This window comes from Rhipicephalus sanguineus, chromosome 4 (assembly GCF_013339695.2).
Source record: "Rhipicephalus sanguineus isolate Rsan-2018 chromosome 4, BIME_Rsan_1.4, whole genome shotgun sequence".
Lineage (NCBI taxonomy): Eukaryota > Metazoa > Arthropoda > Arachnida > Ixodida > Ixodidae > Rhipicephalus > Rhipicephalus sanguineus.
The window spans coordinates 194,453,780-194,481,045 of record NC_051179.1 but is presented as its reverse complement, the minus strand read 5'-3'; the positions used below and the strand labels follow the sequence as shown (position 1 = coordinate 194,481,045).

At 45.4% G+C, this 27,266-nt stretch overlaps 1 protein-coding gene and 1 non-coding gene across 3 annotated transcripts in view; both read left to right on the top strand.

Annotated features, from left to right (window-relative positions):
- LOC119391003 (ARF GTPase-activating protein GIT2) overlaps positions 1-27,266 on the top strand; it is a 369,377-nt gene that overhangs the window by 271,709 nt on the left and 70,402 nt on the right. For both annotated transcript variants that reach the window (XM_049415016.1, XM_037658710.2), the window contains exon 12: positions 25,320-25,423. In XM_049415016.1, coding sequence (XP_049270973.1) covers positions 25,320-25,423 — 104 coding nt within the window. The remainder of the gene's footprint in view (positions 1-25,319; positions 25,424-27,266) is intronic.
- Trnam-cau (transfer RNA methionine (anticodon CAU)) lies at positions 22,060-22,132 on the top strand. The gene has a single exon. It is a non-coding gene; the product is annotated as a tRNA-Met (tRNA).

Genomic DNA, 27,266 nt, shown 5'->3' with positions numbered 1-27,266 from the left:
GTGAGTGTACGTTTTCATCGACCATGATTTTTCCTCGCCAGACGAGTTTTCGTCAAACCCTAGACTTCATCTCCTTTTTCTGTACATCTCTATCCTGTCCGTTTCATCCATCAGTAGTTCTGTGCTTAGGACTTGGATAGCGAAACAAGCAGCCACGTCTCAGCGTTCTCTAATTTTTTATAAGTACAACATGTACTCGGCCGCCATTGTGTGACGGTGATCACAATGCATTTGACACCTCTGACTGGAGTGCTAGTGCAGCAGACGTAGTTTCAGTTTCGTACTCGATTCTAACGCGAAGACAATTTTTGTCCCCGTTGTCGCTTTCATATTCCCCACTCCCCTTGCATTTGCCCATCTGTACACGGCAGATCATATGCGAAAGCCCCGTAGGAACACCAGGCTCTTGTGTTTCTCCATTCTCCTTTGTACCCCAGCCAGGGAATCGAGGAACGGGGGGAGAATACAAAAGGACGCAGTGGCCTGCGGGTCCCAGTAGTAAATCCCCCAACCATTTCTGTTGCTTTCTTTGCTGATAAAGCCAGCACTTTCCCCACACACAGGCTGAGGGTGAGGGAGATACTGGCTTTATATGCTGACCTTTCTTCTTCGCTTATCACGCTCCCTCCCTCGGCCTCTTTGCTTTGCGCCAGAAAGCGCTTTTTTTTTTTTTGCCTTCTCTCATTCACCTGAATGCCCCACCAAGACTGCAATGTTCGTTGCACAGAATTGCCAGCATTGTCGGTCACTGGGAAAGTTCGGCATAACAGAAGAGACCTGTTAAACAGTTCGTCTTAAGCAGATTTTTTTTGCATGAGTCTATGGGAAACCAAACAAACATTCCCATGTTGTTCAGCATAAGCGAGAATTCGTCTTCACCGAGTTCGTCTTAACGGGAGTTTACTGTAAATGTGAAGAAAGTAAAGTGGACAAAAAGATAACTTGCCGCCGGCAGGGACCGAACCTGCGACCTTTGAATAACGTGTCCGATGCTCTACCACTGAGCTACGGTGGCGGTCATCCTCCCGTCTACTTTATGGGGCATATATACAGTACAACCTCATTACAGCAGACCTTCACAGTGAAGAGGATTTTGGTCTGTTGTAAAGGGAGTATGTAAAATCCAAGTACTGTTACAACAGCCTTTTATGTAAACACTGAATGGGTCTGTTATAACCGGAGAGAATTACGAGTCACAAACGTGGTCCTGTTTTTAACAGGGGTCCAAAAAAAAGCGATTTTTGGAAAATCGCATTTTCAGTTTCTGTAGCCCATTTTCCATCTGATTCCAAAATATCTTCACTGAAAACTATGTAGAAGTGTTATAAAATATTTTTTTTTTGCGTCTGCCGACTTGGCGAAAACTGCGGAAATAGCAAAAAAATAAAAGCGTTTTTCAAAATTATAGCTCGACAATGGTGCAACCGGGCGCCACCATTTTGGGCTCATCGTAAAGAGCATTTCTCCATGTTCCAAGTTCTCCGTTTCAGCTAGCTCTTCCCTTCAGTAACAAGCGTACAAAAAGCACATGTTTGAAGTTCAATTCAAGGCCTTCGATTGGCTGCTTCTGCCGGGATGCTTGCTTCGGTATCGTCGTCTGCTGCTTGTGTGTCGCGAAGTTGTGGCTGTAGAAAATTGCGCTACTGTGTTCATGGGTCGATGATAATTTAGAACGCTTTAGCTTGGCAGCTGCAAGCGGAAGTTGAGTCATCAGATCGCATACGTGCGGCTGTAATAGCGTTGACTCGGACCCGCTGTTAAAGTTCTTCTTATCAGCACTTCGGAGCTTATGATGAAGACCACTGCGGGACATCTTTGTACTCGCAATCGAGCATGACGTATTTTGAAACATCGGGCACCGCGGCCACGCACATCGCAATCGAGCTTTCTACTCGATGACATGACTAGGCCTAACTCCGCTCACGGCGCCGATGTACGAGACAAATCCGAACTTTGCAGGCAAGAACATCGCGCTAGCGGACATGCGAAAGCGAAGAAACCGCGGATGGGCATTTTGTGCATCGGCAGCGGACCCCCTGGCCAAGCTCGCCGCGCAGCGACCGTTCGGAGAAGCGGTGCAGCGGCTAGCAATTTCGCGCGTCAGCGTCCCAAAACGCAACACCAAGCACGCTGCGCGCCGATTTTTTGTCGCTACAGCTAGGCATAGATGATCAATGACAAACCGGAGATCGGCGACCTTCGTTCTTAAATCGGTACGTCGATATCCACGGCGCGCTGTTCCCGTCCCGAAAGTATGCTAAGCGATGTTTGAAGTCGGAAGTTATTGAATTTGGTATGTCCGTGGTAGAAAAGTCCACTCTAGAGGAGTCCTGGCCACCTTGCTGGCCTGACATTTTAGTCAATCATATCCGAATGTCCGTTGTACCAGAATCCGTTGTAAACGAAGCTCAGTCAATGGAACAAATACGGAGGTCGGTATAATGCCGCAAATTGGTATGTAATAGCCGAATGTCTGTTGTAAACAGATCTGTTGTAACGAGGTTATACTGTATATGTGCATTTAAACCTAGGAGTGTTAGTCTGTGCCGCTAGCAGCCATGGCGGCGAGTGTTGAACATTATTTTTCTGCCTGCTGGCATCGCGACACATGGGATCTTTTTGCGAGCTTGCAGCTGACCAATGATCCCTCGCATACTACCTGAAGGCATCCAGTCTGCCAGAACGAGACCCTCGCTCATTCTAAAGCCAAGGAAAGTGTAGGGGGTACCCCTGTACTTTCTTTGGCTTTCTTGTCTGTTAGTTCTAAATAATGTTGTGTCTAGCAAAGAAAAACGAGCCCTTAAAACTGCCCTTCTTTCATTCATCTCTACTTGATGTTTCTCAGGCTTCCCGCACAGGTTTGAAGAGGTTCGGAAATGTTCAAAACGTTGTTTCAACTATGGCCACTTGTTCAGTGGTGAAAAATTGAAAGCGTCCAGCGGTTGAACAGCGAACGACACCATGGCCTCAAATCTTAGAGGATACTCTGCTCAAGTTCCAAGAGTATAAGCAGCTCACCGGTGTTTTTTTCCTTGCGGTATTCTTTGCAAGAAGGGTGACAAGAAGCTGATGTCCACTGATAGCATCATGTTATAGTCGTCAGGGACAATCGAGAAGGCTGTTTTTTTTTTTTTTTTTTTTTTTTGTGGACACACATTTATCCAGACGCATTCTAGTCTAGGAGCCTAGCCATGCGCCAGGCCAAACACACACTGTCACGAGCTTTGCCTAGATGGCAGCATCTAGAACAGTGTGCAGCGCCACTGTCATCATGCCACGTGGTCCAGTGCACGACAACATCAAAATATCCTCTAAGGCCCAGTGTATCCCTGCAGAAACATTTTGCTAAGCCCATGTTGGCGTATCAGCGTCCAGACCCAAGCACCGTCACTGGGTTGGTATTCCATGTGGTGCTGTAGAAGATTGCAGTGACAGCTGTCGATCATCTGCTGGTTCTTGAAACGCAGGAGGGCGAGCCATCGAGCTTCTTTGGTGTGCTGTAGATGAGTGGCAACCTCGAGATGGTCTTCATCAGGACATTTGGCAGAATTTCTGGCATGGCGTGAAGCATGGGGTGAAGGCATGTCGCTAGTCGTAGTAAAACTGCATTTAGTAACTGCGCACAACAGACCTCATCTTGTTCTATTTCACTTCTTATTCTCTTCACCCCACCTGCCCCTTGTCGCTAAGGTACCTCGACCCGCCACGGTGGTCTAGTGGTTATGGTGCTCGACTGCTGGTCGCGGGATTGAATCCTGGCCACGGCGGCTGCATTTTCGATAGAGGCGAAAATGTTTGAGGCCCATGTAATTAGATTTAGTAGGTGCACGTTAAAGAACGCCAGGTGGTCGAAATTTTCCAGAGCCCTCCACTGTGGCGTCCCTCATAATCATATCGTGGTTTTAATATGTTTAACTCCAGATATTATTATTATGCCCCTTGTCTTGTTCTGACTTGTTCCGGCTGTAGGCTGCTTGGATTGCTTCATTCCCCCCAGCATGGTTTGCAGTGATTCCACTCCTGCGCCAAAGTGCGCCAAATTGTATTTACTGCGCCATCCTGATAATATCGCCGAGAATTGCGCCAAACTGCGCCAGAGTCTCGGGTTTGGGGGCGTCTATCACCGGCAGTCGCACCGCAGGCACATCAAAACGTGCAGCTTGATTTTGGGGCCGTCAAAGTTACAACCACGGACCAAGAATTATTGCGCTGAATAAACAGCGCTCGCGTATGCGCGCGGAGTGGGCCATTACGCCATGCATGGTGCCGACGCAGCTTCTTTTCTGCAAGTCGGCTTGACAGCAAAATGCGCTCTCCGCAGAGGCTTGTGACGTCTGGCCAATCGGCTGCTTGAAAGTGTGACGGCGATTCATCGGGGGATGTCATCTGTTCCAGAAACACTGCTGATAGCTCGTTTCAAGCGTCGCACGGCACGTAATGAAAGCAATGTTCAGTAATAACTACACGCGTGCCGCTAAAATGTCTGTCACAATTCTGTTTCTGGACATCGCGGAATGAAATCTGGGATCACTGGCAGTAGATATATGGAACAATATCGAATTTTCCGTGGTAAAAATGTAAAACAGCGCTAACTTAAACACAAGACGAAGGAAGATGAGACACACACGGCGCTGAACTTGCAACTCAGCGCCGTGTGTGCAAGTTCAGCGCCGTGTGTGTCTCATCTTCCTTCGTCTTGTGTTTAAGTTAGCGCTGTTTTACATTTTTACCATGGAACCTCACCAACTCGCCCAACTTGCGTGTCTTCTCGAATTTTCCGTGCTTCGCGTCTATGGAAGAGCACGTGGACGGTGGGAACGCATTGACACTTTTCCTCAGATATATACTTTATTCATGGATCTTCATCCAGAAGAACATTTTCGTAATTCCTTCCACCAGCACATCAGGTTTGTAATCACTCTGCAGTAAATACCCCTTAAAAGGCCCTGCCTTTTCGAGCTTGTGAGTGCTAAGGTTCCAATTCGAATTTTTTGCTTGCTTTTTTGAAAGAAAGTCACAGTTTCACCACAAGGGGTGAATGAATGCAATAGCAAGGATCCGATCTCGCGTAACTCTACAAAACATTGGTGTAAGAGAATACGGCCGCTCCAAGGAGATTCTCTTTCCGCACAGTCTGTTCGCGTTGAGAGCGCAGCACGTAAAAGGGTATACGAGCCGCATGGCTGCCGATAGCCCGCGCGCCAGCAATCGCGACCGCGCCCTTAGAATCAAAGTTTAAAGTTGCTGCTCTAGTGACATCCCCCCCCTCCCCCCCGGCGTCTTTTCAGGCACTCAAGACGCGCGGGGCGTTTCCTCTCTGCTTCGACTGTAGGCCTTCCGAGCGGGGTGATGTTATCGCATGCGCCCTCCGAGCGACGGAGATGGGCCGGCTCGTTAGATCTCTGCTTCAGCCGCGTTTGTCGGCCCTGCTTGTGCGCTTTTAGTTGCGGTAAAACATACGATGCGCGGGGGCATGCTATCAATTTGGACTTTATACGTACGGGACATGACGGCAAAAGCCCGTCGTCGAGAGTGTCCATATAATTGCTATCGCACTAAATTTCATCTCAATAATAAAAACATGCCTCCTGGTCAGAGCAGCCGCAATTGCGTTTTAATATGCGCAGCTGTCAGTAGAAGGCCTGTTGCTGGCGGCCCACTGCGAAGCGGCTACGCCATGTTACACGTCCGCCCCTCGTCAATAGCTGACGGTTAAAAAAAACTCAGTTTCGCTTAAGGGCGAAGCAATGAATGCGATGCCAACAAATTGCATTGTTATACGAAGTAAGGCTAGCAGCTAACTCTTTTTGGATCCATTCTCGCGTAACTCAACAAAACGCTGGTTTAAGGGAATATGGCCACTCCAGGAACCGAAGAGGTTTTCGTGCTGTGAGTTCTCTAAATGCAAAGTAAGCGTTGAGAGTACAAGTGTACAAGCCGTCTCCTGATGCCTCGAGATAACGCGCGCGCCGCCGACTGCGCTCTTCGAGCGATGCAGTCCCCCAACCCCTGCACCCCTCTCCTGGCGTCCCTTCATACTCCTTACGAAAGGTGGGTGGGGCGTTTCCTCTCTGATGAGCAATCGACGGCAGGCCCGCACGTGGAAGATGTTATCTCATGCGCCGTCCGTGCGACGTAGATGACAGACTCGTTTAATCTCTGCTTCAGCCGCGTTCGTCGCCAGCGCTCGCGAGCTTTTACTCGCGGGTAGAATGCGCGGCGTGATGTTGTCAATTTGGACTTCATACGGAATGTTACGGCATGGCCTCCGAGATGACGGACGCAAACACGCCGCGCGCCCACCATCTCGGAGGCCATGGTTACGGCAACGGCGATGGCAAAAACCCGTCGATAGTGTCTATATAATTGCTATCACAATAAAAATTAAAAAGAAATTGAAGAGCCATTCCACTCTGTGAAGTGGATGATAAGTGAGGCTGTTTCGCGCACGGCACAGAGGTGGCATGATGGAGGACAGTTTGGTATGTAAGGCCAGGTTGTTAATGGCCAGGCTGTTAGCGTTCAATACGCAATATTAATGCGAAAGCCTTAGATCTATGCTTCATCAAACACGAAAAGTGACCATCGGCGGCGTCAATCGATTTATGCAAAAAATATTCATCACATGATGGGCGTCATAGATCGTCAGAACTTGTGACGTCATCATGGCGTCATATATCGTAATGTCACGTGATGACGTCATAACATGGCGTCGTCGCTTTGCACTGCTTCCGTGATCGGTGCGCCGATCATGGAGGCAGTGCAAAGCTATGTGAGGTGCAGAAAGCCTGCAGAGAGGGAGGGGGAAGATCAACACATCGATTGAGAAGAACCTGGCTTTCGCCTTGAAGTCGTCTTAGGGGAATGCATTTGGGACCGTATGACTCTTTGGCATTGAGGCACTGTTGTACACGGCATAGATGTACCTAGAGTGTTATTTCATAAAGTACAATTTTATTGATCTGCTATTCTGTTTATTTGCTAGTGTCGAATATAATGACTGAAGAGGTTAATCCAGAACACTCAACCGCACGAGCCCTTATTTTTGCATTATCGAGTGAAATACGGAGTTCTCCTGAGTTGATTTTTTCCATGAGATTTGCAATGAATCGAAATATTTCTAGCTCTTCATAAGAGCCCCGTAATAATTATTCAGGTGCTTGAATGTTAAAGGGACTGTCTACCGCTCGAAAAATCTTTCTGATTGTGGTGAAAATGGGCAACGAGCATGCTTTTGCTTCGTAAAAAAAGGAATTATATCTTTAATTTGATGTTGAAAATCATGAAAGGATGACCGCTGGCCTTCACCAAACGGCAATACGGTTCAATCTACTGATAGGACAAGAAATTCTCGCAGGTAGACTCATTTTGCTTAAAAACAAACATGTATAACTTCAAATTGTATTTTACGCACTCGAGGCACCTTTCGATTGCGTCAGGGAGTAATTTTTTGCTTTTTTTTTCTCATGCATCCAGGTGGCGCTGCTTGCGATGCCGTCTTCGATTTCGTCTGCTTCAATTCATGCGCTATGCCGTGCGGCTCTCAGCGCTGGTCGTACTGTGCCGCTGTATTGTTGTTAGGATGTCTCACATGTGCTGCGCTGTGAAGGCACGCATTTATTGTCTCTTTTTGATGAATCGACTGGGATTTGGATTGCGGCAGCACTACTAAAATAAACGCATAGACTGCGATTACAGCAAAACAAGTGTTCTGTAATTGTATAATAAGGCTTCGTTTAACCGCTAGCGCGCTGAAAACGACTGTTGTATTCATTACAATAGGGTTCAGCGAAAATAAAGTAATCCTACAGAAATCGCATGTGCTTTCGGTTTTAATTTTTACCGGCACTACAATCGTCATCGCGCCCACCAACCAGTGTTGGCATGTTTCACGCCTATGGAAGAAGACCAAACACAGATCGAAAAATTCTGTTTTAAAAATTTCTACTCACTTTCCAGAGAAACCGCTGCAAGGTTGGACACCTCAGACTGTACGCTTTCTATTGCGGTACAAAACAGAAAAGCGATGAAGGACGGTAGACAGTCCCTTTAATGGAATTTGCTTTTCCAGTGCACTCCGATATGTAAAGTTAGCTGCTCCAGAGTGCTCCCAGATGCAAAATTATCTGCTCCAAAGTGCTCCAAAATGGATATTTTGGTGCTCCAAAAATTGCTCCAAATCAGAAGTCCTCGGTGGCATCACTGGGTTTGCATCCCACCTGGGATGATGCCAGGATATATTGTCACGCACTAGGGCAAGTATAGAGAAACAGCAAGACATGAATGTCAGACACGAATGAACGGCTAGCACTCCATTTTGGCTGGCCGCAGCTTGCTGGCTCAAAATAGCAGTTGGCATTATTCCCCCTCCTAATGGAGCATAGAATCGATGCTCAAACACATGAGGTCCACTAAGGGGCCCATAATGAAACAAAAAAAAAAAGAACAAAGAAAATATTTTATAACACATGGGGAATATGCACGTGAAAGAAAATGCGTACTGTAGTCGGTAATAAGAAAAAAAAACGCAGTTCACAGTTCTTTGGATTTCTGTGGACGAAAAGTGGACGAAAAGATGACTTGCCGCCGGCAGGGACCGAACCTGCGACCTTCGACCTTCAAAAAAAAGAGTGTTCCACACTCGCCGCCATGGCTGCGATTGGCGCTGACTAACACTCCTAGGTTTAAATCAACATATATACCCCACAAAGTGGACGGGAGGATGACCGCCGCCGTAGCTCAGTGGTAGAGCATCGGACGCGTTATTCGAAGGTCACAGGTTCGGTCCCTGCCAGCGGCAAGTCATCTTTTCGTCCACTTTACTTTCTTCACATTTATATTCTAAATACTACAGATAACACCCCCTATACTTTCCTTGACGTTATTGTCTGTCAGTTCTCATTAATATTGTGTCTAACAAAGATAAACGAGCCCTTAAAAAATCATCTCCTTTCCTTCATTCATGGCGAGGGTCTCGTCCTGGCAGACTTAATGCCTTCAGGTAGTATGCGAGGGATTATTGGTCAGCTGCCAGCTCGTAAAAAGATCACGTGCTACGTGATGCCAACAGGCAAAAAAAAGAGTGTTCCACACTCGCCGCCATGGCTGCGATTGGCGCTGACTAACACTCCTAGGTTTAAATCAACATATATACCCCACAAAGTGGACGGGAGGATGACCGCCGCCGTAGCTCAGTGGTAGAGCATCGGACGCGTTATTCGAAGGTCGCAGGTTCGGTCCCTGCCGGCGGCAAGTCATCTTTTCGTCCACTTTACTTTCTTCACATTTATATTCTAAATACTACAGATAACACCCCCTATACTTTCCTTGACGTTATTGTCTGTCAGTTCTCATTAATATAGCATTTTGTTTAGTCTTTCTGTCAAGCCATTAGTCTGAGGGTGGTATGCAGTGGTTTTGCGGTGGTTCGCGTAACTGAGCTTGAAAATGTTGCCCAGAAGCGTTGCCATAAATGCTGTCCCTCGGTCAGTGATGATGAATCACGGAGTGCTCTGACGAAGCACAGTGTGGGGCATAAAAAACTGGGCAACTTCAGCAGTGCCTTCGTCTCAGTGTAACGCATCAAGTATCAGCTGCGACAATGATCCACTTGTTTCCAGCGGAAGACAAAGGAACCAGTCCAAGGAGGTCCATTCTAACTTGATGAAACGGCGTACGCGGTGGGTCGATGAGTTGTAGGAGGCCTGCAGGCTTTAAGGGTGGTGACTTGTAACACTGGCATTCGTGGCATCCTTTCACGTAGCGTTTGACACAAGCAGCCAGTTAGGCCATTAATATTCTTAATGCCCCTAGACTGTCACACCACCAAGCGGAAGTCAGGAGAACCCCCATGAGGAGCGTCAGCAGACAATAAACTGGCAACTCTGGTAGCCGTTCCCTTGTTCGTCTGTGCTGGTCCTATTGTTAACGTGTTGGCAGGAAAGGAACACTACGACTTTGCATGTTTACTACATCAGTGAACAAGCTGGGCCCTCCGTGACACAAGAAATCTGATTTGTTCTTGCGAGACTCAAAGTTTTCATGAAAATACATGGCAAGTCGCACTTTCAGTGATAGCCCACAGTGTACACATATCAGCTTCGCGAGGTTTTCTGTAGCCGTGTAGGTTAGTTAAATGTTATATTCTGACCTTTTCAGTTGAAACCCACCCTGTTTTACTTGCATATAGTATTCGTCAGTGTTTTTGTAGTGCATGAATCCCATAACAGTGTATGCGGGAAGTACCGCGGGCTTGCGATGTGCTCTTCTATAACTGAGCAGTCTCAAATTGGCGATACTTTAAAATGGGGCGCTTTATCCTTTGTCAGGAAAGTGCTGTTATGAATTGTGCGAACAACGTTTCAGCCATTCGAGGATGCGTCTGCTCCACGGCTATCGTGGAACGAACGCTCTCAATGCTGTCCTTCACCTCTGTGTTGCTTTCAAAGCCAGCACTGCGCTGTTTCGTTTTGTACATTTGTTGATAGGTGGCAGCACACTGCAAGCGATCTTTTTGTTGAAAGTTTTGAGAGCAAGATGTTCTCTGAGCCCAGACATTTCTCTAACTGTAAACATGGTGACACGGAGTGGTCGATGTCTTTCGGCGGGGGAAATTCTTCAGATGGCTTTCAGCAGTGATGATGAAAGAAACCATCTTGATGACCAGGATCTTTCACTGCACGTAGAAGGCTGTGAAAGCACCGAGAGTGATAGTGACGATGAACGATCAGCTGCTAACTCACGAGGAGCGAGTCGCACTTCTAGTCCCCTCGTGCGTTAATGTTTTTTCATGCTCGTAAGTCACTTTGATTGTATTTAATGTATAATATCCTTGAGCGAGATCAAAATAAAAGCATAGTTTTTTTTGTGCGTAGCGTGTAGCGCAATTTACTGTGGACATTATGGAGCACCGCATGCCACCAACACGCTCGAGCTTGACCAGCGGAAGTGAAATGGTTAGAGCAATGAAACGTGCATTTACGGCCATGATCCATGGCTCTCTGCTAACTTCACCCGTACTTCACCGGTACCTGCCGAACGGCATTGTCGTTCGAGGACGCGTCCTCGAAACTTTAGCCTATAAAACCTTGCTAAGACCCATAATCGAATATGCTAAAGTAGTTTGGGATCCCTATACCCAAACTAACTCTTTGAAACTCGACAAAATACAGCGTCTTAGTTCTAGGTTTATATTTAATAAATATCGCCGTTTCCATTCACCTACCGAATTATGTAAACTTGCAGAGCTCTCACCTCTACAAAAACGAACCGAATATGAAACGCTGAAATTCATCTTCTTAATAATTCATAATCATGTTAAAATAAGCTACGACAGGTACTTTCCCCAAAGTTCATAATGACTGTTTCAGGTACAGCTTCTTCCCTAGGGCGATTCAGCAGTGGAATTCGTTACCAGATTCGGTTGTGAAAATTAAATCACTTACTGACTTTTTAGAAGCAATAAAACCTATAGTGTACTTTGATGCCATGCGCTAAGATTGTGATGACATGTAACTAGGTTATGATATGTAACTAGGTTATGTAACTAGGTTATGATATTCATTATGTGTTTCATTTATGTTTATATTATTTATTATGTGTTTTGTTATGTGTTATATTTTGCACAAAATTATGATATGTGTTTCGGCAGTGATGCTCTCTTTCTTTATTTTTTACTGACGAACTTCTCTGTTTAAATCTACATGCCTAGCAATTATGATAGATTTGTTGTATGTATATGTGCTGCGAAATGATATGTGTTCCAGTAGTGAAGGTTCCTTTTCTTATGTTTCTCTTATGCACATTTCTGTTTAATATGATTCCATTCCACTCCTGTAATAGCCCGCTAAAAGGGCTGACAGTATCAGTAAATGAAATGAAATGAAATGAAATGAAATTTTCGCAACGACGTTGCGACAGGATAGAAAGTTGGGCTAGTTAGTACAAATGCATTCTTGGTGCAGCGCTGAAGGACGGAGACTAAGAAGGAACATTTACACAGGACGAACGCTGACTCGCAACTGAAAAGTTTATTTGAAAAGATCAACCAAGAAAACAAGGACAAGAAAGACAAGTAAAAACCGTGTGCAAACGCAAAAAAAAAATAATAATAATAATAATAATAAAGCGAAAAGCATACTTGTACATTCTTTTCGATATTCATGTTTCGATTGTGCTGATCGAACCTGCAACATGCAAGTGAAGTGAATTGCACACGGCTAGAATCTGAGCATGGCTGTTACACAAGCGCTACTGAATGGGACGTTGGATGCTTGAGTTCTGTTGAAGAAGTAACTCCACGTTCCTGATTTTGCTAGTAACGACGATGGTGTAATATGTTTGGAAACCATGAACACGTTAAACATGCGGTCCCTTGCAGCAGCGACGGCGCTACTCGCTAGCAGCCTACTGCTGCGGCAAGTCCATCAGGCAGGCTCGATACATACTACCTGGAGTGTCCTTCAGTTCATGCGTCAATTCTAGTTCGTGCAGTTTTCCGTAGCATGCACACGGTTTCGCAAAGCATCGTTGATGCACGGTAATGGAGCCGAAATATAACCTTTCACACCACAGCAAATAATTAGGTGGCGAGCATTTAGCACTTTTTGTCGTTTGGGAAAGTATTTTGGTCTCATATCCATTTCAGTGCAGCTCATGACCTCGTCCGATGAAATTGGCACGGGTCGTATGCCCGCACGTCCTATTTGTTCCTATGCTAACAAACGAGTTGACCCTCCTCCAGGTGCTCTCTTGAATCGCACAGCGTGCCATCTATAGTTCGTGGGCATTGCGAATAGTTGGTGCACCCGATCAAGAGTCCTTGAGTAGCCCAGGTGGGCAGATGTCGCTCGTCGTGGCAAGCTAACAGGATGCCATCGCAAAGGCCTTGAAGTGCAACTAGAAGATGAAATCTGCTGTCGACACCGGTGTTTCTTTTGTATAATATGCCCTCTTGTAAGCAAAATGATGGCGACGTTCACGAAATAGGACCAGGAATTGACACGGTGCCGCCTTCTAAATGATCGATGATATTTCTAATGGCAGTGGATTCCATGGTGTCATTGAGCCTGATGTTCCATATGGTCTTAAACTGTCCTTATTGGCTTGCCATCTTCACCAAGCAAAATGGCCTTCTGTATTTCTGTGTTCAGACTTGGTCCTCTTTTCACCAGCACCACATTGCTGGTGTCGAGTGCTGGCAGTGGATCTCGTCAAAATTTCTCTTTCAGAATACCTTCATCCTCTCTTCTTGCTGCTTCTGTGAGCTTGATGTTTTTTGTTGATGCCATAGCTTATGTCTGCAGGCAGTTGGTCTCCTATGATAGCACATCATGAGAGAAACAAGGAGAGCACAATAGAGCACCTGTATTGCGTCCCCATTCAGTACTCAATATGTCGACAAATTCATGAAGTAAGTTGATAAAATGTTACAGTTCGTTGGCGCACGTAATAAGCTTCAAGGCGCACCTTGTGGATGACATCGGATTATGTGCGGCACCACTGTGATGACGTTAGACCATCAGGTATGACCACCTCATAATCCTGTGCACCGAAACATCCGATTACCTTGTACCAGTGCAGGAGCTTTTCACTCAGTCCACGTCGTTGAATTTGTCTAGACCCAGGCACGGTCACCGGGTTGGTCATTCATGTTGCGTCGTCAAAGATTGTAGTATGGCTGTCGAACCTCTGCTGGTTCTTGATGCGTAGGCGGGTGAGCTGTCAAGCTTCTCTGGTGCGCTGCAAGTAAGGAACATCAAGATTTTTTTCGTAGGTGATGTTCGGCAGCATAGCTCCAAGCGTCGTTGCTGGGTTCCTTCCATAGACCAACTTGTATGGCGTCATCTGCATCATTTCATGCACGGCCATGTTGTATGAGAAGGTCACGTATGGAAGGATGGCATCCCAGGTCTTGTGTTCGACTTCAACGTACATGGCCAGCACGTTGGGTCGTTGGCGACTGTTCGAAGTATTCGAACGTCCGGAAGGTAAATACAGTCAACGTCCGATTTTTCGGACCCCCTAGGGACCGCGAAATCGTCCGAAAAATCGGGCTGTCCAGAAAAACGAATTCATGCTTTTTTATTCTGCTCAAGTGGTCATATTGCCACAGTCACGTCCGAAACAGCTTTAATGCCTCCCAGTAAACTTCTCAGGCATTTTGGTGCGTCCCCAGGCTCTTGTGAATACATTCGGTACCTGCCGCGAACCCCACTTAACTACATGCCAACCGCCAATTGCAAATTTGCATCTCGTGATGAGCACCGCTGATACCAGCAATGCACGGAATAGATTACGGCTCTCTCACATGGAGCGTTTGGAAACAATGACACGGAACACAGACTGTGGTGGAAGAGCAGACGACTCGTTCGGCTTTCCCCGACTCTCCGCCGATACGCAACATTTTCTGTGGCGTGGAGCCGGTGGTTCGTAGTTTAGTACAACGCATCGCCAACTAAGCTGAGGTCGTCACTGCCAGGGCTGCTTGCTGTACCATATGCACGTGTTTGTCATGAAAGAGTTTGTGATGGCCACTGTGTTCCTGACTGCACACGGGCGCAGTGATGGCGAGCCGCTTTCATTCATGTAGGCAGCACATCTGTGTGGCGCACTTAGCGGTCTTGCACAGAGAGGCAACATGAACGGCAGCGCGGCGCGCTAGGCCACATGCACTACTGAGCAGTCAGCTGAAGATTCTTATCATAAGGGTTGGGCACGTTTGCCACCTGCCGCCATAGCATCTCAATGCATTTCCAGTGCTTATCCGTTAAGACATCGCCGCACTGCGCTGTGACAATGGCCCCTTCAGATTTTTGATATGCTTCACCCCATCACACTGTGGCATTGCAGCAAAGCTGCTTTTCGGACTCTACTACGGCTGCAAACAGATTGACTCACAAAAGCGCTGGTTCGAACCTACGAGATGATGGACGCGGCAGAGTTGGAGGCTTTAATGCCATTTCAGATCTGAAATTTAGGCAGAAAGACCAAGAAATTGGATGCTGGAAAGTTTCAGCATCTGAAATTTCAGATGTTCTTATACATTGACGTCTATGGGGCAGATTAGGAACTCCTGACTCGAAGGGAGCGTGCCCTTGCCCGCCACATCAGTTGGGCCTCCATAGAAGTTGAAGGAGGAGGAGAGGTTGAGAAAATAGCGTCTTTTCCTTTCGCATGTAAAGTCGACACCACACTGATTGCACCAAATCATGTAAATAAATACAATTCGGCCTCTGCATTGCCTCATCCTTGATAAGACAACTAGGGACCACCACCACTCCTGCACTTCACCAACTTAGCCAAAAGAAATGCTTTCATGTTGCTATCTCATAAGAATATGCTTAGGGATCCTCTGAAGCTTTTTCTGTTATTTCGCTTCGGAGTATTAAAAAAATATTCGACAACTGTTCGAAAAATATTCGATTCGATTCGCACTCAGAACTTTGCTGTTAGCACAGCTCTAAAAAAAGAAACTTACAGTCTATATGCATGAATGTAGGATGTGGTAACAGTAATTGAAGCCTAGATAGGCTATCCCGGTCTCACGCAGTGCCAGGGAGGGTTGACTAATGCAATATTTAACTCTTCTTGCGATATGGAAGGCTTCAAACACCTCGCGTGTTATATGGATGGTATAATATGGGCGGCATATAAGCAATATATTGTAAAAACATACCCAAGACTACATTTTACAGCACAGTGCTATACAATGTAGCAAAGGTAGCCGAAAAATGAGCTGTGGACACATGTGGTTAACATTTACAGTTACAAATCTCACGTTGGGCTCTGACACTGCCGTACATATTAAGCCATTTCTTGCGACAGTATTTGATTGTCTGCACTCATGCAGCAGTCAGCAGTTGTCAATGGTTAACCCTTTGAGGGTCAAATTTTTTCATGAAATGCAGTCCAAAAATGTGTAATTTTTTTATTGCTGAAATAAATTCTTCAGGCAATTCTATTTAAGAAAAAAATTGTCTGACATCTTTTTTGCATGACCGTAAGGTGACCAAAAAAAAACATTTTTGTTACATACACAAGGTTTATTCATAGTAACATCAAGCAAAATCCTAAAAAAAACACTTATACGATTTTTTATGAATAAAAATTATGCATTGTATTAAAGATAACTCACAGACATACAAAAATAAGCCTACCAGAGTACTTTTCCGGTCAAAAAATGTTCGTGCTCCCCAAAACAGGAAACGCAACCATGGCAGCGTCGTTTGTGTATTTTAGCGCCGCACAGAAGCAGATGTAATCGCACCCTGGGGAGCAATAAACGAGAGTGTCACAAGCGGTCACCCTTTGAGAGATTAGAAACCAGACGGCTATCAGCTTTGTGGGCGCGAGAAGCGATAACCACCCGAAGGATGAAACCGAAACCAGCTGCACCGCGTGAGCGCGTTCTGGTGCGCAAGTGAAAGCTGCCGCGCCGTTTCGGAAAGCAGGAAAGAAAGAAAAACGGAGAGGAATCGACGCATGAAAAAAATTCCACATATTCCCAAAGCGTGGCAGCAGATTCCATGCAAGAGAAATGATAAAAAAAAGGCACGCGTTTTGAACCAGCCGTACCACGGGTGCACCGCTTTGCGAAGCAAAAAGCGACAACGGAGAGACATCGGCGCATGAAAAAAATTCCACGTATTCCCAAAGCGTGGCAGCACATGCCAAGCAAGAGAAATGATCAAAGAAGGCACGCATTTTAAGCCAGCCGCACCGCGAACGTGCTCGTATGGGCAAGCGGCGTGCCATTTTGGGAAGCAAAAAAAAAAAAAACGCCAGGCCTGCGCGGAAAGCACAGCACAGTCACAGCGAAAGCTTGAAGAGCGGCATTTCTAGAGCCCGTTATAAACTCCCTTGTGGCTACTAATACAAGTACACTAGGAACGTACCCACTACGCCACAAATCATAATTTTTGTGAAGTTGGGAAGGACCCACCACGACATTACTCGTCATTCTGCGGAGAAGCGAGGTACCATCCTAAGGCATTATGTGCACTTTGTTGATGCGACGGTTGATGATGATGAATTATGGCTGATCCCTTTGTAATGGGTTGGAAGCTTTAAAGGACCCACTAGTTACATAATTCGCATTGTGTGACGCCCGGTTGCTATTTCATTCTCCCACCACGCTTCATAACATACGCTAACGTTAGAAAGAGATAGAGAGAGGGAATTAACCTTATTGAGACCCTGATCAAATGGATCGTGGGAGCCTTATGGGCTTCCTTGGCAACCAATAGAAGTGCACTGGCGAGGAACCCACTGCGCTATAAATCATCATAATTTTTGTGAAGTAGGAAAGCAGCCACTATGCAATTTTTCTTCATTCTGCGCAGAACCGTGGTACCTGCTAAACACCTGTAAGACATTGTGTGCACTTTGTTGATGCTGTGGCTGATGACGATGAAGAATTATGGCAGAGCACTTTGTAATGGGTTGGAAGCATTCAACAAACCACTCGTTGCGCAATTCGCATTGTGTGACGCCTGCTTACAGAATTCGCGCTGTGTGAGACTTGGTTGTTATTTTACTCTTTTACCACGCTACATTACATATGTTAATGTGGTTCCTTCCCGACATGAAGCCTATATAGGGTCAATTTGCAAAGCAGTTTCAAGCACCGGCATGGCTCTGAGGTTGAATACTGGGCTCACACTCACACGCAGAGGGCCCAGGTTCGAACCTCGTTGCATCCTGGAAATTTTTTCTTTTGTTTTTTTTTTTATTATTTCAAGCGATATTCGGTGCAGTAGTAATTGCCTGCACATTAACCCAACTAAAACTACATTCGTAATATTTCATTCTCCATTACTAAAAGTGGCACCCGTGGTGCTTACGATAGGGGACAATGAAATACCGGTTACTAACAGCGCCAGGTTTCTGGGTGTGACATTGATAAACACCTAAAATATCATCTTCACGTTCATTCGCTAATGCAGAAAGTTTCTTTTGGCATACATGTCATCATTAAATCACGTAATTATTTCCAGAGACATATTATCCGTGCGCTATATCACTCCTACATTCATAGTCATCTGTCTTACTGCGTATCATCTTGGGCTAACACTTATTACTGTCACCTGGATTCCCTTCAACGCCTTCAAAACCAAGCTGTACGACTAATTACCTTCAATAATGTTTTTACACCCTCAAAACCACTATACCAAAATCTAAATATTCTGCCACTAAAAGAACTACTTAAACATCAGCTATCTCAATTTATCTTTAAGCTTACGCAATGTGGCACCTCCATCCCGGCTTACTCAAATGAACTGCTTATAAATACTAACATTACCAGGTTCTGTTCAAACGGTAATCTACTTCTTCCGCGCGTTCGCACAAATTACGGGAAACTAACTGCCCTCTTTTCAGGCATATCATTTTGGAACTCAGTACCATATGAAATTAAATCATCCCCATCGATATATATTTTTAAAAACCTTCACAAAAAATACTGTCTTGACCAATTATGTGAGGAATTACAATAGCTTACTAATCTGTCATTCTTCCTTTTTTATTTTAATATGATTTGCTCCTTTCTTTTTTATTATTGTGCATGCTTGATTCGCTATCATTACCTCTGAATACTTATTGTTTCAAGATGAATTCACCTTGCTTTTGTTTTGTTGCAGCAATTCGTACATCGTTTTGTATTCATTGTTTTGTATATTACTTTTGTTTTTGATTTTATTGTAGCCACTTCGTTTTGATGATTTCTTGATGCCTGCATCATGAAGATTTTCTCTGGCATTCTTTTTTCTTCAGCTTATACTAACTATTGTATAATCATAGATTTATACACCATAGCAGTGTTTTTTTTTTCATTGATTTTTTTCATTCACTTTTTGCTTTCATTTGTCAATTTTGCATTCTCCCGAGCTTTTCAGTAAATTTTTTTTTATCAATGCATTCTTTTTTCTCATGCTGCATTTGACACTTAACATACAAGTGTTTCAGTATTAGGAGGTCCCCCCGTCAGTTCCCGGAACTATGGGACCTCCGAATGTAATACATATCACTAATTATGTAACATTGTAAGAAACTGAATAAATTAAATAAATTGAATGGATAGTGGTTACGGACACCGGCGGCGGTGGACAACTACAGCGCCAAAAACCGCCCTTGTTGTGATCTCATTGTTCTTTTGCTGTAAAAACGGAGAGAGATCGGTGCATGAAAAAAATTTCACATATTCCCAAAGCGTGGCAGCACATGCCAAGCAAGAGAAATGATCTAAAAAAGCGCACTTTTAAACATGCAGGCTATGCAGTACATGTACAGCGAAGACCCTCAAAGGTTTTTGGGTGTAGCGCCGCGTACGAATTGGTAAGAAAGAAGATGACAGGAAAGAGGCGCACACCCAAAAACCTGCAATGAAATACCAACTAGCCTGCATTGACACCCTTGTCCAGTATATTACCCTCAAAGGGTTAAACTTGTCTGCACTCAGTAGCCATAAGTGGTTGGACACTCTGTATACGAGTTCTCCGCTGAAGGGGGTTAGGAAGAACATGGTGGCAGACGCACGGGAAAGGTGTTCGGGAGAGGAGGCAGATGTCGCTACCTTAAAGAAAAAGGGGAAAATATTAGAACTTCACCTGACATCAGCCCGACAAGAGGGCGAGAGGGGTTGAGGGGCAAGCGTATTCATCGGGTGCCAGTCAAAGTCATTAATACCCGCTTCACTGGTTCCACTTCACAGGGTCACAATAATGGTGATGTCGCGAGGTGCTACCAACTCGGACGAGCAGTGATTTTTACTTTAAAACAAAATTAAAATATCTGCAAGGCAATGTTCGCCACTAATAACCAGTCAGAATTGCCCCATGTATACAGAACAATCGAACGACACAAGGTTTAAATATTGGTCCTGTGAGCATTCACTGAAAAGTGTGAAAGAAAAGATGACGCAACGCTTTTCATGGAAAAGCCATGCACAGTATACTGGATAATAGGATATACTTGTTGCACTGGGAGCTGCACTCATTTTGCCTGCCTCATTGAAAGATGCTTGAGGTCATCTCGGAAGGTTGTTTTAAAAATCGCAACTGCTTTTGCTGACAAATAAGCAACTTGCACATGAGCATTTAATGTGCAACTTGGTTTTTCACAATTGTCTTCATGCATGTCGAAATGATGAAGCGTTTACGTAAAGTATGGCACTTAATAGCTGTGAAAATCATGAAAACAGTCATTTCCTGCGTCCACACAAAGAAAAATTGTGCATTTGGTAGACCGTACTTGCTACTTGTCATCACGTTTAGGGAACCAGTAGCTGGGGGAGATTCCCATTGCTCGCAGATATGTCCAACGGCCTTGTTGATCAAAATGAATGCAAGGGCCAGGGTTTAGACAGGTGTGAACCACACATTCAAGCACGCGGTTCTATGACAGTTGTAAAAGTGAAGCGATAGTTACGTTGCATGTGCTTTATGTCCTCTGCTTGTTCGTATAACAATGTGAACGCAGCATCGTGCTCTTTTGAAATCAGTCATTTTTGAAAACATTACAGTCAACTGCTGATTTTTTGGACGCCCATTTTTCCGGCATGCTCGAAAATTTGGACGCGTTCGTGGCACCATCTCCAGCCCCATAAACGTCAGTGTATAAGAATGTCCTAAATTTCAGAGGCTGAAACTCTTTGGCGTCCGATTTTTCGGGCTTTTTGCCCAAATTGCAGGTCTGAAAGGCATTAATTTAATCCCACCACCTCTGCCGCATCTGTCATCTCGTAAGTTCGAACCAGCACTTTCCTGAGTCGATCTGTTTGCGACAGTGGCAGAGTCCGAAAGTCAGCTTTGCCGAAGTGTTATGGGATGAAGCAGACCAGAAATTCAAAGGGGCCGCTATCACTGCGCCATGCGGCGATGTCTTTATGGATAAGCAGTGCAAATGCACGGAGGCATGATGGCGTTAGATGGCAAATACGCCAGTACACTTCAGCTAGTTGGCGCGCGTCACGGTGGAAGTTGTAGGGAGCGCGGGCCAAGAAACCACCGCTAACTTATTGGCTTACTGCTGCAGCGGAGCCGGCGAGGCGCGGTCGCAGCTGATTTCGTTCGCTCAAACCACGGCTGAGAGCAGCATGTTCACTGCCACGCGAATGCGCTAGTCAGGGGGTTCTTTTTGTATTTCACGGGTTTTCTTTGCAGCTTGGAAAAAATGGCATGCGTGAGACTTTCTTTATCGCAAATAATGCAACTGCGGTTTCTGAAGACGCTCTTGAACTTTGCAAATCTCATTTCTTGCCTAAAGCCAATATCTAGCAATTTAGTTAAATAATACTAATTAACAAATTAATTACAAAACAAAAAATTGTCTGTAGTGCACAAGGTAACTATCAGCAATTTGCAACGGATTTCACTCACCTGCCTCCAATATTGTATCTTTTAACCCTTGGCTAAAGATAGCTGGGACACCCGGTATATTTTACATGTTTGCTGAGCAAGTTCTCTTAGGCCTCTCTACAGCCATTTTAACATCATTCATTGTATCCCACTTTTCATCATCGAGCACACATCTCTCATAGTTACAGCCATATTGTAGTTCACTATAGAAATGTTTTCTCTCCACTGTGTGTCAGGCACAGCAAAGCCTTAGTCGCTTTTGCGCCACAAAACCGAGCGTAACTAGCATTCAGTGTACACAGCCATATATATATATATATATCTATATATATATTTTTTTTTTCGTCCACTTATCTTCACATTTACTTACATTTACTACTAATAACGTCCCCTATACGTTCCTTGGCATTATTGTCTGTTAGTGCTCATTAATATTGTGTATACCAAAGAAAAACGAGCCCTTAAAGTTTCCACTTCTTTCCTTCATTCATAGCGAGGGTCTCGTTCTGGCGGACTTGATGCTTTCAGGTAGTATGCGAGGGATTATTGGTCAGCTGCCAGCTCGTAATAAGCTCACGTGCAACGTGACGCCAACAGGCGGAAAAAGAGTGTTCCACACTCGCCGTCATGGCTACTGGCGGTGCTGACTGACGCTCCCACGTTTAAATGTACATATATACCCCATAAAGTGGACGGGGGGATGGCCGCCGCGGTAGCTCAGTTGGTAGAGCATCGGACGCATTATTCGAAGGTCGCAGGTTCAGTCCCTGCCCGTGGCAAGTTATCTTTTCGTCCACTTTTCTTTCTTCACATTTACCTTACATTTGCTACTAATAACGTCCCTTATACGTTCCTTGGCATTATTGTCTGTTACTGCTAATTAATATTGTGTATAACAAAGAAAAATGAGCCCTTAAAATTTCCACTTCTTTCCTTCATTCATAGCGAGGGTCTCGTTCTGGCAGACTTGATGCTTTCAGGTAGTATGCGAGGGATTATTGGTCAGCTGCGGGCTCGTGATAAGTTCACGTGCAACGTGACGCCAGCAGGCGGAAAAAGAGTGTTCCACACTCGCCGTCATGACTACTGGCAGCGCTGACTGATGCTCCCACGTTTAAATGTAGATATATAGGCCTAGTGCTCTGCAGCTTTGAACCGAACAGGCAGCGCCACCAGACGCCCGTGGCGGAAAACTTGGGACTGTCGTTTGTTGCTCCCGGGCACACAGTCGCGGTAGAAACGCAGGGCTCCTCGCCGAAAGGACGTAAAAACGTCGCAGTAGTCCGGTACTTTTTCATAATTCTGCGTGCATGGCTGGCACAACAGCTGTAGAAACACCGTTCGGAAGCAGCTAGCTTTAAAATTCTACGGGTTACCTCAGAAGTCGGACAAAAATGAAAGATAACTCTACCGCAGCTGTGCGGGGCTGCGTAAGCAACACCTCGAATTCTGTCCATAAGTGTCCCCACTCTTGTGCGTTTTTTTTTTGCCGTTTATTATTTATTTTAAATGTATACACAAGCTGACAACGGCCACCTAGAGGGGCAATGTGCCTGTCTGCGTCTTCTGCTTTCACGCGTGATTTCTTGCCAGCCAGAGCGGCGAGCAGGGTAGCCGGTGCGGAATCAGACACAAGTTTGCCGCGTCCTCTTCGTTGGGAACGAAAACAGTTCAGTATGGCTCAGCACACGTAGAGCGCTGAAAAATCAAAAGCTCACCTCCACTCGTATGTCGTAGTCCACGGTTTTCGATTGCACTCTGCATTTCCCAATAATGTCGGAAAATTCCATCGCGCACATCAATTCTTCTTTCAGACCACACACTGACCACTCGCGTGCTACTTCGTACCAAACGACCAAGAACTCCTTTTGGAACACACGTTATTGCAATTTCAATCCTACGGAAACCGCAGAACAACACACGATCGTCACTTCTTGTCCTCACTCTCGCGCGGGCTGGCGATGCGCTTTCCTAGCAGACAACAACCAGTGACGAACTGATGGGCGCTTGCAGTCTCACTCTCTGTAAAGTGTGTGTGCGCGCTCGCCTGTGTGTGTGTGTGTGTTGTGAGCGTGTTTGTGTGTGTGTGTGGGGGGTAGTCTACTGTTCACCGCGTGGTGTCCAAGGGACGGAAAAGAACTTGTTTCCGGCGCAAGCAGCTGTGTTTTGTCGGCTTTTTCTTTTCTTTTTTTTTGTTGGTAGGGCTCGCAGTTCGGTTTTCAGCGAAAAGAAGTACTGAGAGGGGTCTCTCTTTCTCCAATGGCTTGAGGCGAAAAGGGGACGAAGTTTTGTTGAATGCTTACGTTAACAAGGGTCGCTGCATGCTGGTTTTTCGGCTATACAGCTTTAAACGGCTGTAGTTTGAGAGGTTTTTCACACAGGAAGAAAAACATAAATAAACATAAGTTAGCACAGCGTATTTACACACGCAGACAGAAAAAAAAAGAACTACGGTGGTTGTTCTTGGAGAACCGCGGCCGCCGCAACCGTAGCCACTACCTTGAAACATGCAGACGGTCCCGTAGGCGACAATCCTAACAGTGCGCCGCTAGCCCGATAGAGGACAAGAGCAGTAGCGCCACCATACCAGCTCTCGAGGTCTATACCCCATAAAGCAGACGGGGGGGATGGCCGCCGTGGTAGCTCAGTTGGTAGACCATCGGACGCGTTATTCGAAGGTCGCAGGTTCGGTCCCTGCCCGTGGCAAGTTATCTTTTCGTCCACTTTTCTTTCTTCACATTTACCTTACATTTACTACTAATAACGTCCCCTATACGTTCCTTGGCATTATTGTCTGTTAGTGCTAATTAACGAGGCGCCTTGTGTTACGTGTCCTTTTTGTCTGGTCTGTTGTTTTTGCGGGCACTGTTTTACTGCGACCAATGCAGGCTTTGTCGCTTGTACAGAATTAAAAATGAAGAATGATAGTGCACTAACCAATCAGGCTTCCTTACAGCATCCTGTCTCCTCTTGTGTATGTCAACCAGAACACCAGAAGGTTAACACTAGCACAACTACCTACAGTGAGCAATTGCTGCAGTTTTTTTTTGCCAAGTCTATTAAATCAGACGCAAGGAGAGCACAGCCTAAATATATCTGTTCTGCCTTTAAAGGATCTATGCCAAATATTTGTATTATTGTAAGAGGTTCATGTTCGCTTCATTTACCTTCTTTGTTACACTTGTCTTGTTTTGTTTGCCAAGTCTATTAAATCAGACGCAAGGAGAGCACAGCCTAAATATATCTGTTCTGCCTTTAAAGGACCTATGCCAAATATTTGTATTATTGTAAGAGGTTCATGTTCGCTTCATTTACCTTCTTTGTTACACTTTTACGAAATTTCGGCATCTAGCGCACATACATGACACGCGCCGAGTCACAGCCGTCGAAGACACTCGGTTCTTTTCTTGTGTGCACTAGATGCTGAAATGAAATACCAGTGTGCCCAAACTGACATGATTTTAAATGGTACGAAATATTTCTCTTTGTAATATTGATTGTTGTTTGAACCATAACTGCTTCTGCGTACTTTATTCCAATGTAGATTAGTCGATTTTATTTGCCTGCTACGAGCTGCCCTGTGTTTGAGGTCGCCAGCTTCACCTCAAGCTGCTAATGTAGCTATTATTGCCTGGTCATCCTCGCAACCCAGTTGCAAGTAAGTTCAATTCAATTCAGGCCAGGACCACTGACATCAATCATTGCCAAAGAGGTGGCTCTAGGTATGGAGTTCTATGGTGAAACATAGAACCTCCAGCAATTTGACAATTCTACGAAAAGGACAGGTAACTAAGCTATTTGGTGAGCGTCCAAGCAGAGCAAGCAGCTGTCTTCTTTGGCGTATTGTGCTGGCACCCGTCTTTGTCTGCATTTTTACTTTGGGTCCTGTGTGATTGTGTGTGACATGGTTACAGGACCAGTGTGACGTAAGGCTGTCATGTAAGATTTGCCTCATTTTGGTGACAGGTACGTCATCTCCTCAGGCACAACGCAGCCCAAGGCCCCAGTCAATGTGTGAATGGCGCCACCTGGCTGGAGCCACATCGAGGACAGGTGTCCATGAAATTCGAGTAAGCACCACATTTCAGACCATTATATGTTACTACCTTTTACTTTGTGTGCTGGTTGGAAGCACACTAAAACCAAGCATTGGTGTGACAAACATTGATACAAAAAAATTTCTAAGATCACAAAAATACATTTGTAATTTTCCTAGTACAATGTGATACAGTTTCTGGACTTGCGGATTGCGCTGAGGGGCCCGCATGTATGCTGGCAATACATGCCTCGTTCTGAGAAAGCCCTTCTTAGCTATAATTCCTGCCATTCGAAGCTGGTTAAGCAAGGTATCGTTCTTTCTTGCATTCACTCAGCTCTAAAGAAATCTTGCGAACATTTAATGACACAAAGTATGAAAGGGCAGGTGAAAAGGCTGCAGAAGGCTGGGTACCCAGATTCTGTCATTACTGCTGCCGCCTTCAAATGTTTAAAGACAGTAAAAACGGGAGCAGAGTGTGCGTCAAAGGGTCAAACGGTAGAGAGGAATAGTTTCACAGTTATACCGTACATCCACGGTTTTCTCATTGCATCAAAAAGGTGGTGTCACGTCATGACGTTGACATTGTTTTTACTGCGAAAAACAAGGTGGGCTCCATTTGTCCAAAGTTGCAGAGGCGCATTTGCGGCAAGGTAGACCACAGAACGGCTTTATGTACCGTTAGGCACGGTATGCGATTTGTTTCTTGCACCCGTAATGTTGTGTACTGTATTCCTTTTTCATGCGTACGTAAATATATCGGTCAGAGGGGCAGATGTTTAAACATCAGGCTCAACGAGCATTTCAGCTCTTTCAAAGGTTCGCCATACTCTCATCTTGTGATGCATTGTTGGCAGTGCGGTTGTGAACCACTGTTTTCTGACACGGCGGTGATGTACCGGAACCGGAACAAGCTGTCCAGAGAGATCGTACAAGCGTTTTAAATTCTCAAGAATGATTCCGTATGTGTTAGCCAGGCTTCACTGAGCCTGCTCGTGTGTGAGATAGCCTTCCTTTCGGCCAACCTGGCTTCTACGCTTGCCGCATGAAAGGAACCCTCGATTCTGAGCATGCGTGTTTCATTGTGATGTTTTCGAGTGTATCAGTGTTTGACTGCACGGTTTTTGCGCGTTTCAGTGTAGTTATCATTTTAGTTATAAGAGCTGATCAAGATGTGTCAGCGTCATGACATTCATAGTGGTATCAGTCATTCTTACCATGGCGACAACGTGTTGTGATCTTTGATAAGTAGTCGAGGATTCAGAGAATAAACTTTAGTTTGAAGTAGGTGCCTGTCCTGTGTACTTATTCTTCGCTTGTGTCCGTGTTTCTTTGCACTACCTGCCTTAACATGAGTTCCCACAAACTAGCCCAGTATTAATGAGAACTAACAGACAATAATGCTAAAGAAAGTATAGGGGATGTTATTCGTTGTAATTAGGATTAAGTGTGAAGAAAGTAAAGTGGACAAAAAGATAACTTGCCGCCGGCAGGGACCAAACCTGCGACCTTCGAATAATGAGTCCGGTGCTCTACCACTGAGCTACGGCAGCGGTCATCCTCCTGTCCACTTCATGGGGTATACATGTGCAATTAAACCTAGGAGTGTTAGTCAGCGCCAGTCGCAGCCATGGCGGCGAGTGTGGAACACTCTTTTTCTGCCTGTTGGCGTCACATAGCACGTGATCTTTTTAAGAGCTGGCAGCTGACCAATAACCCCTCGCATACTACCTGAAGGCATCAAGTGTGCCAGAACGAGACCCTTAAAAGTCATATTCTTCCCTTCATTTATAGCGAGGGATTATTGGTCAGTTGCCAGCTCGTTAAAAGATCACGTGCTACGTGACGCCAACCGGCAGAAAACGAGAGTTCCACAC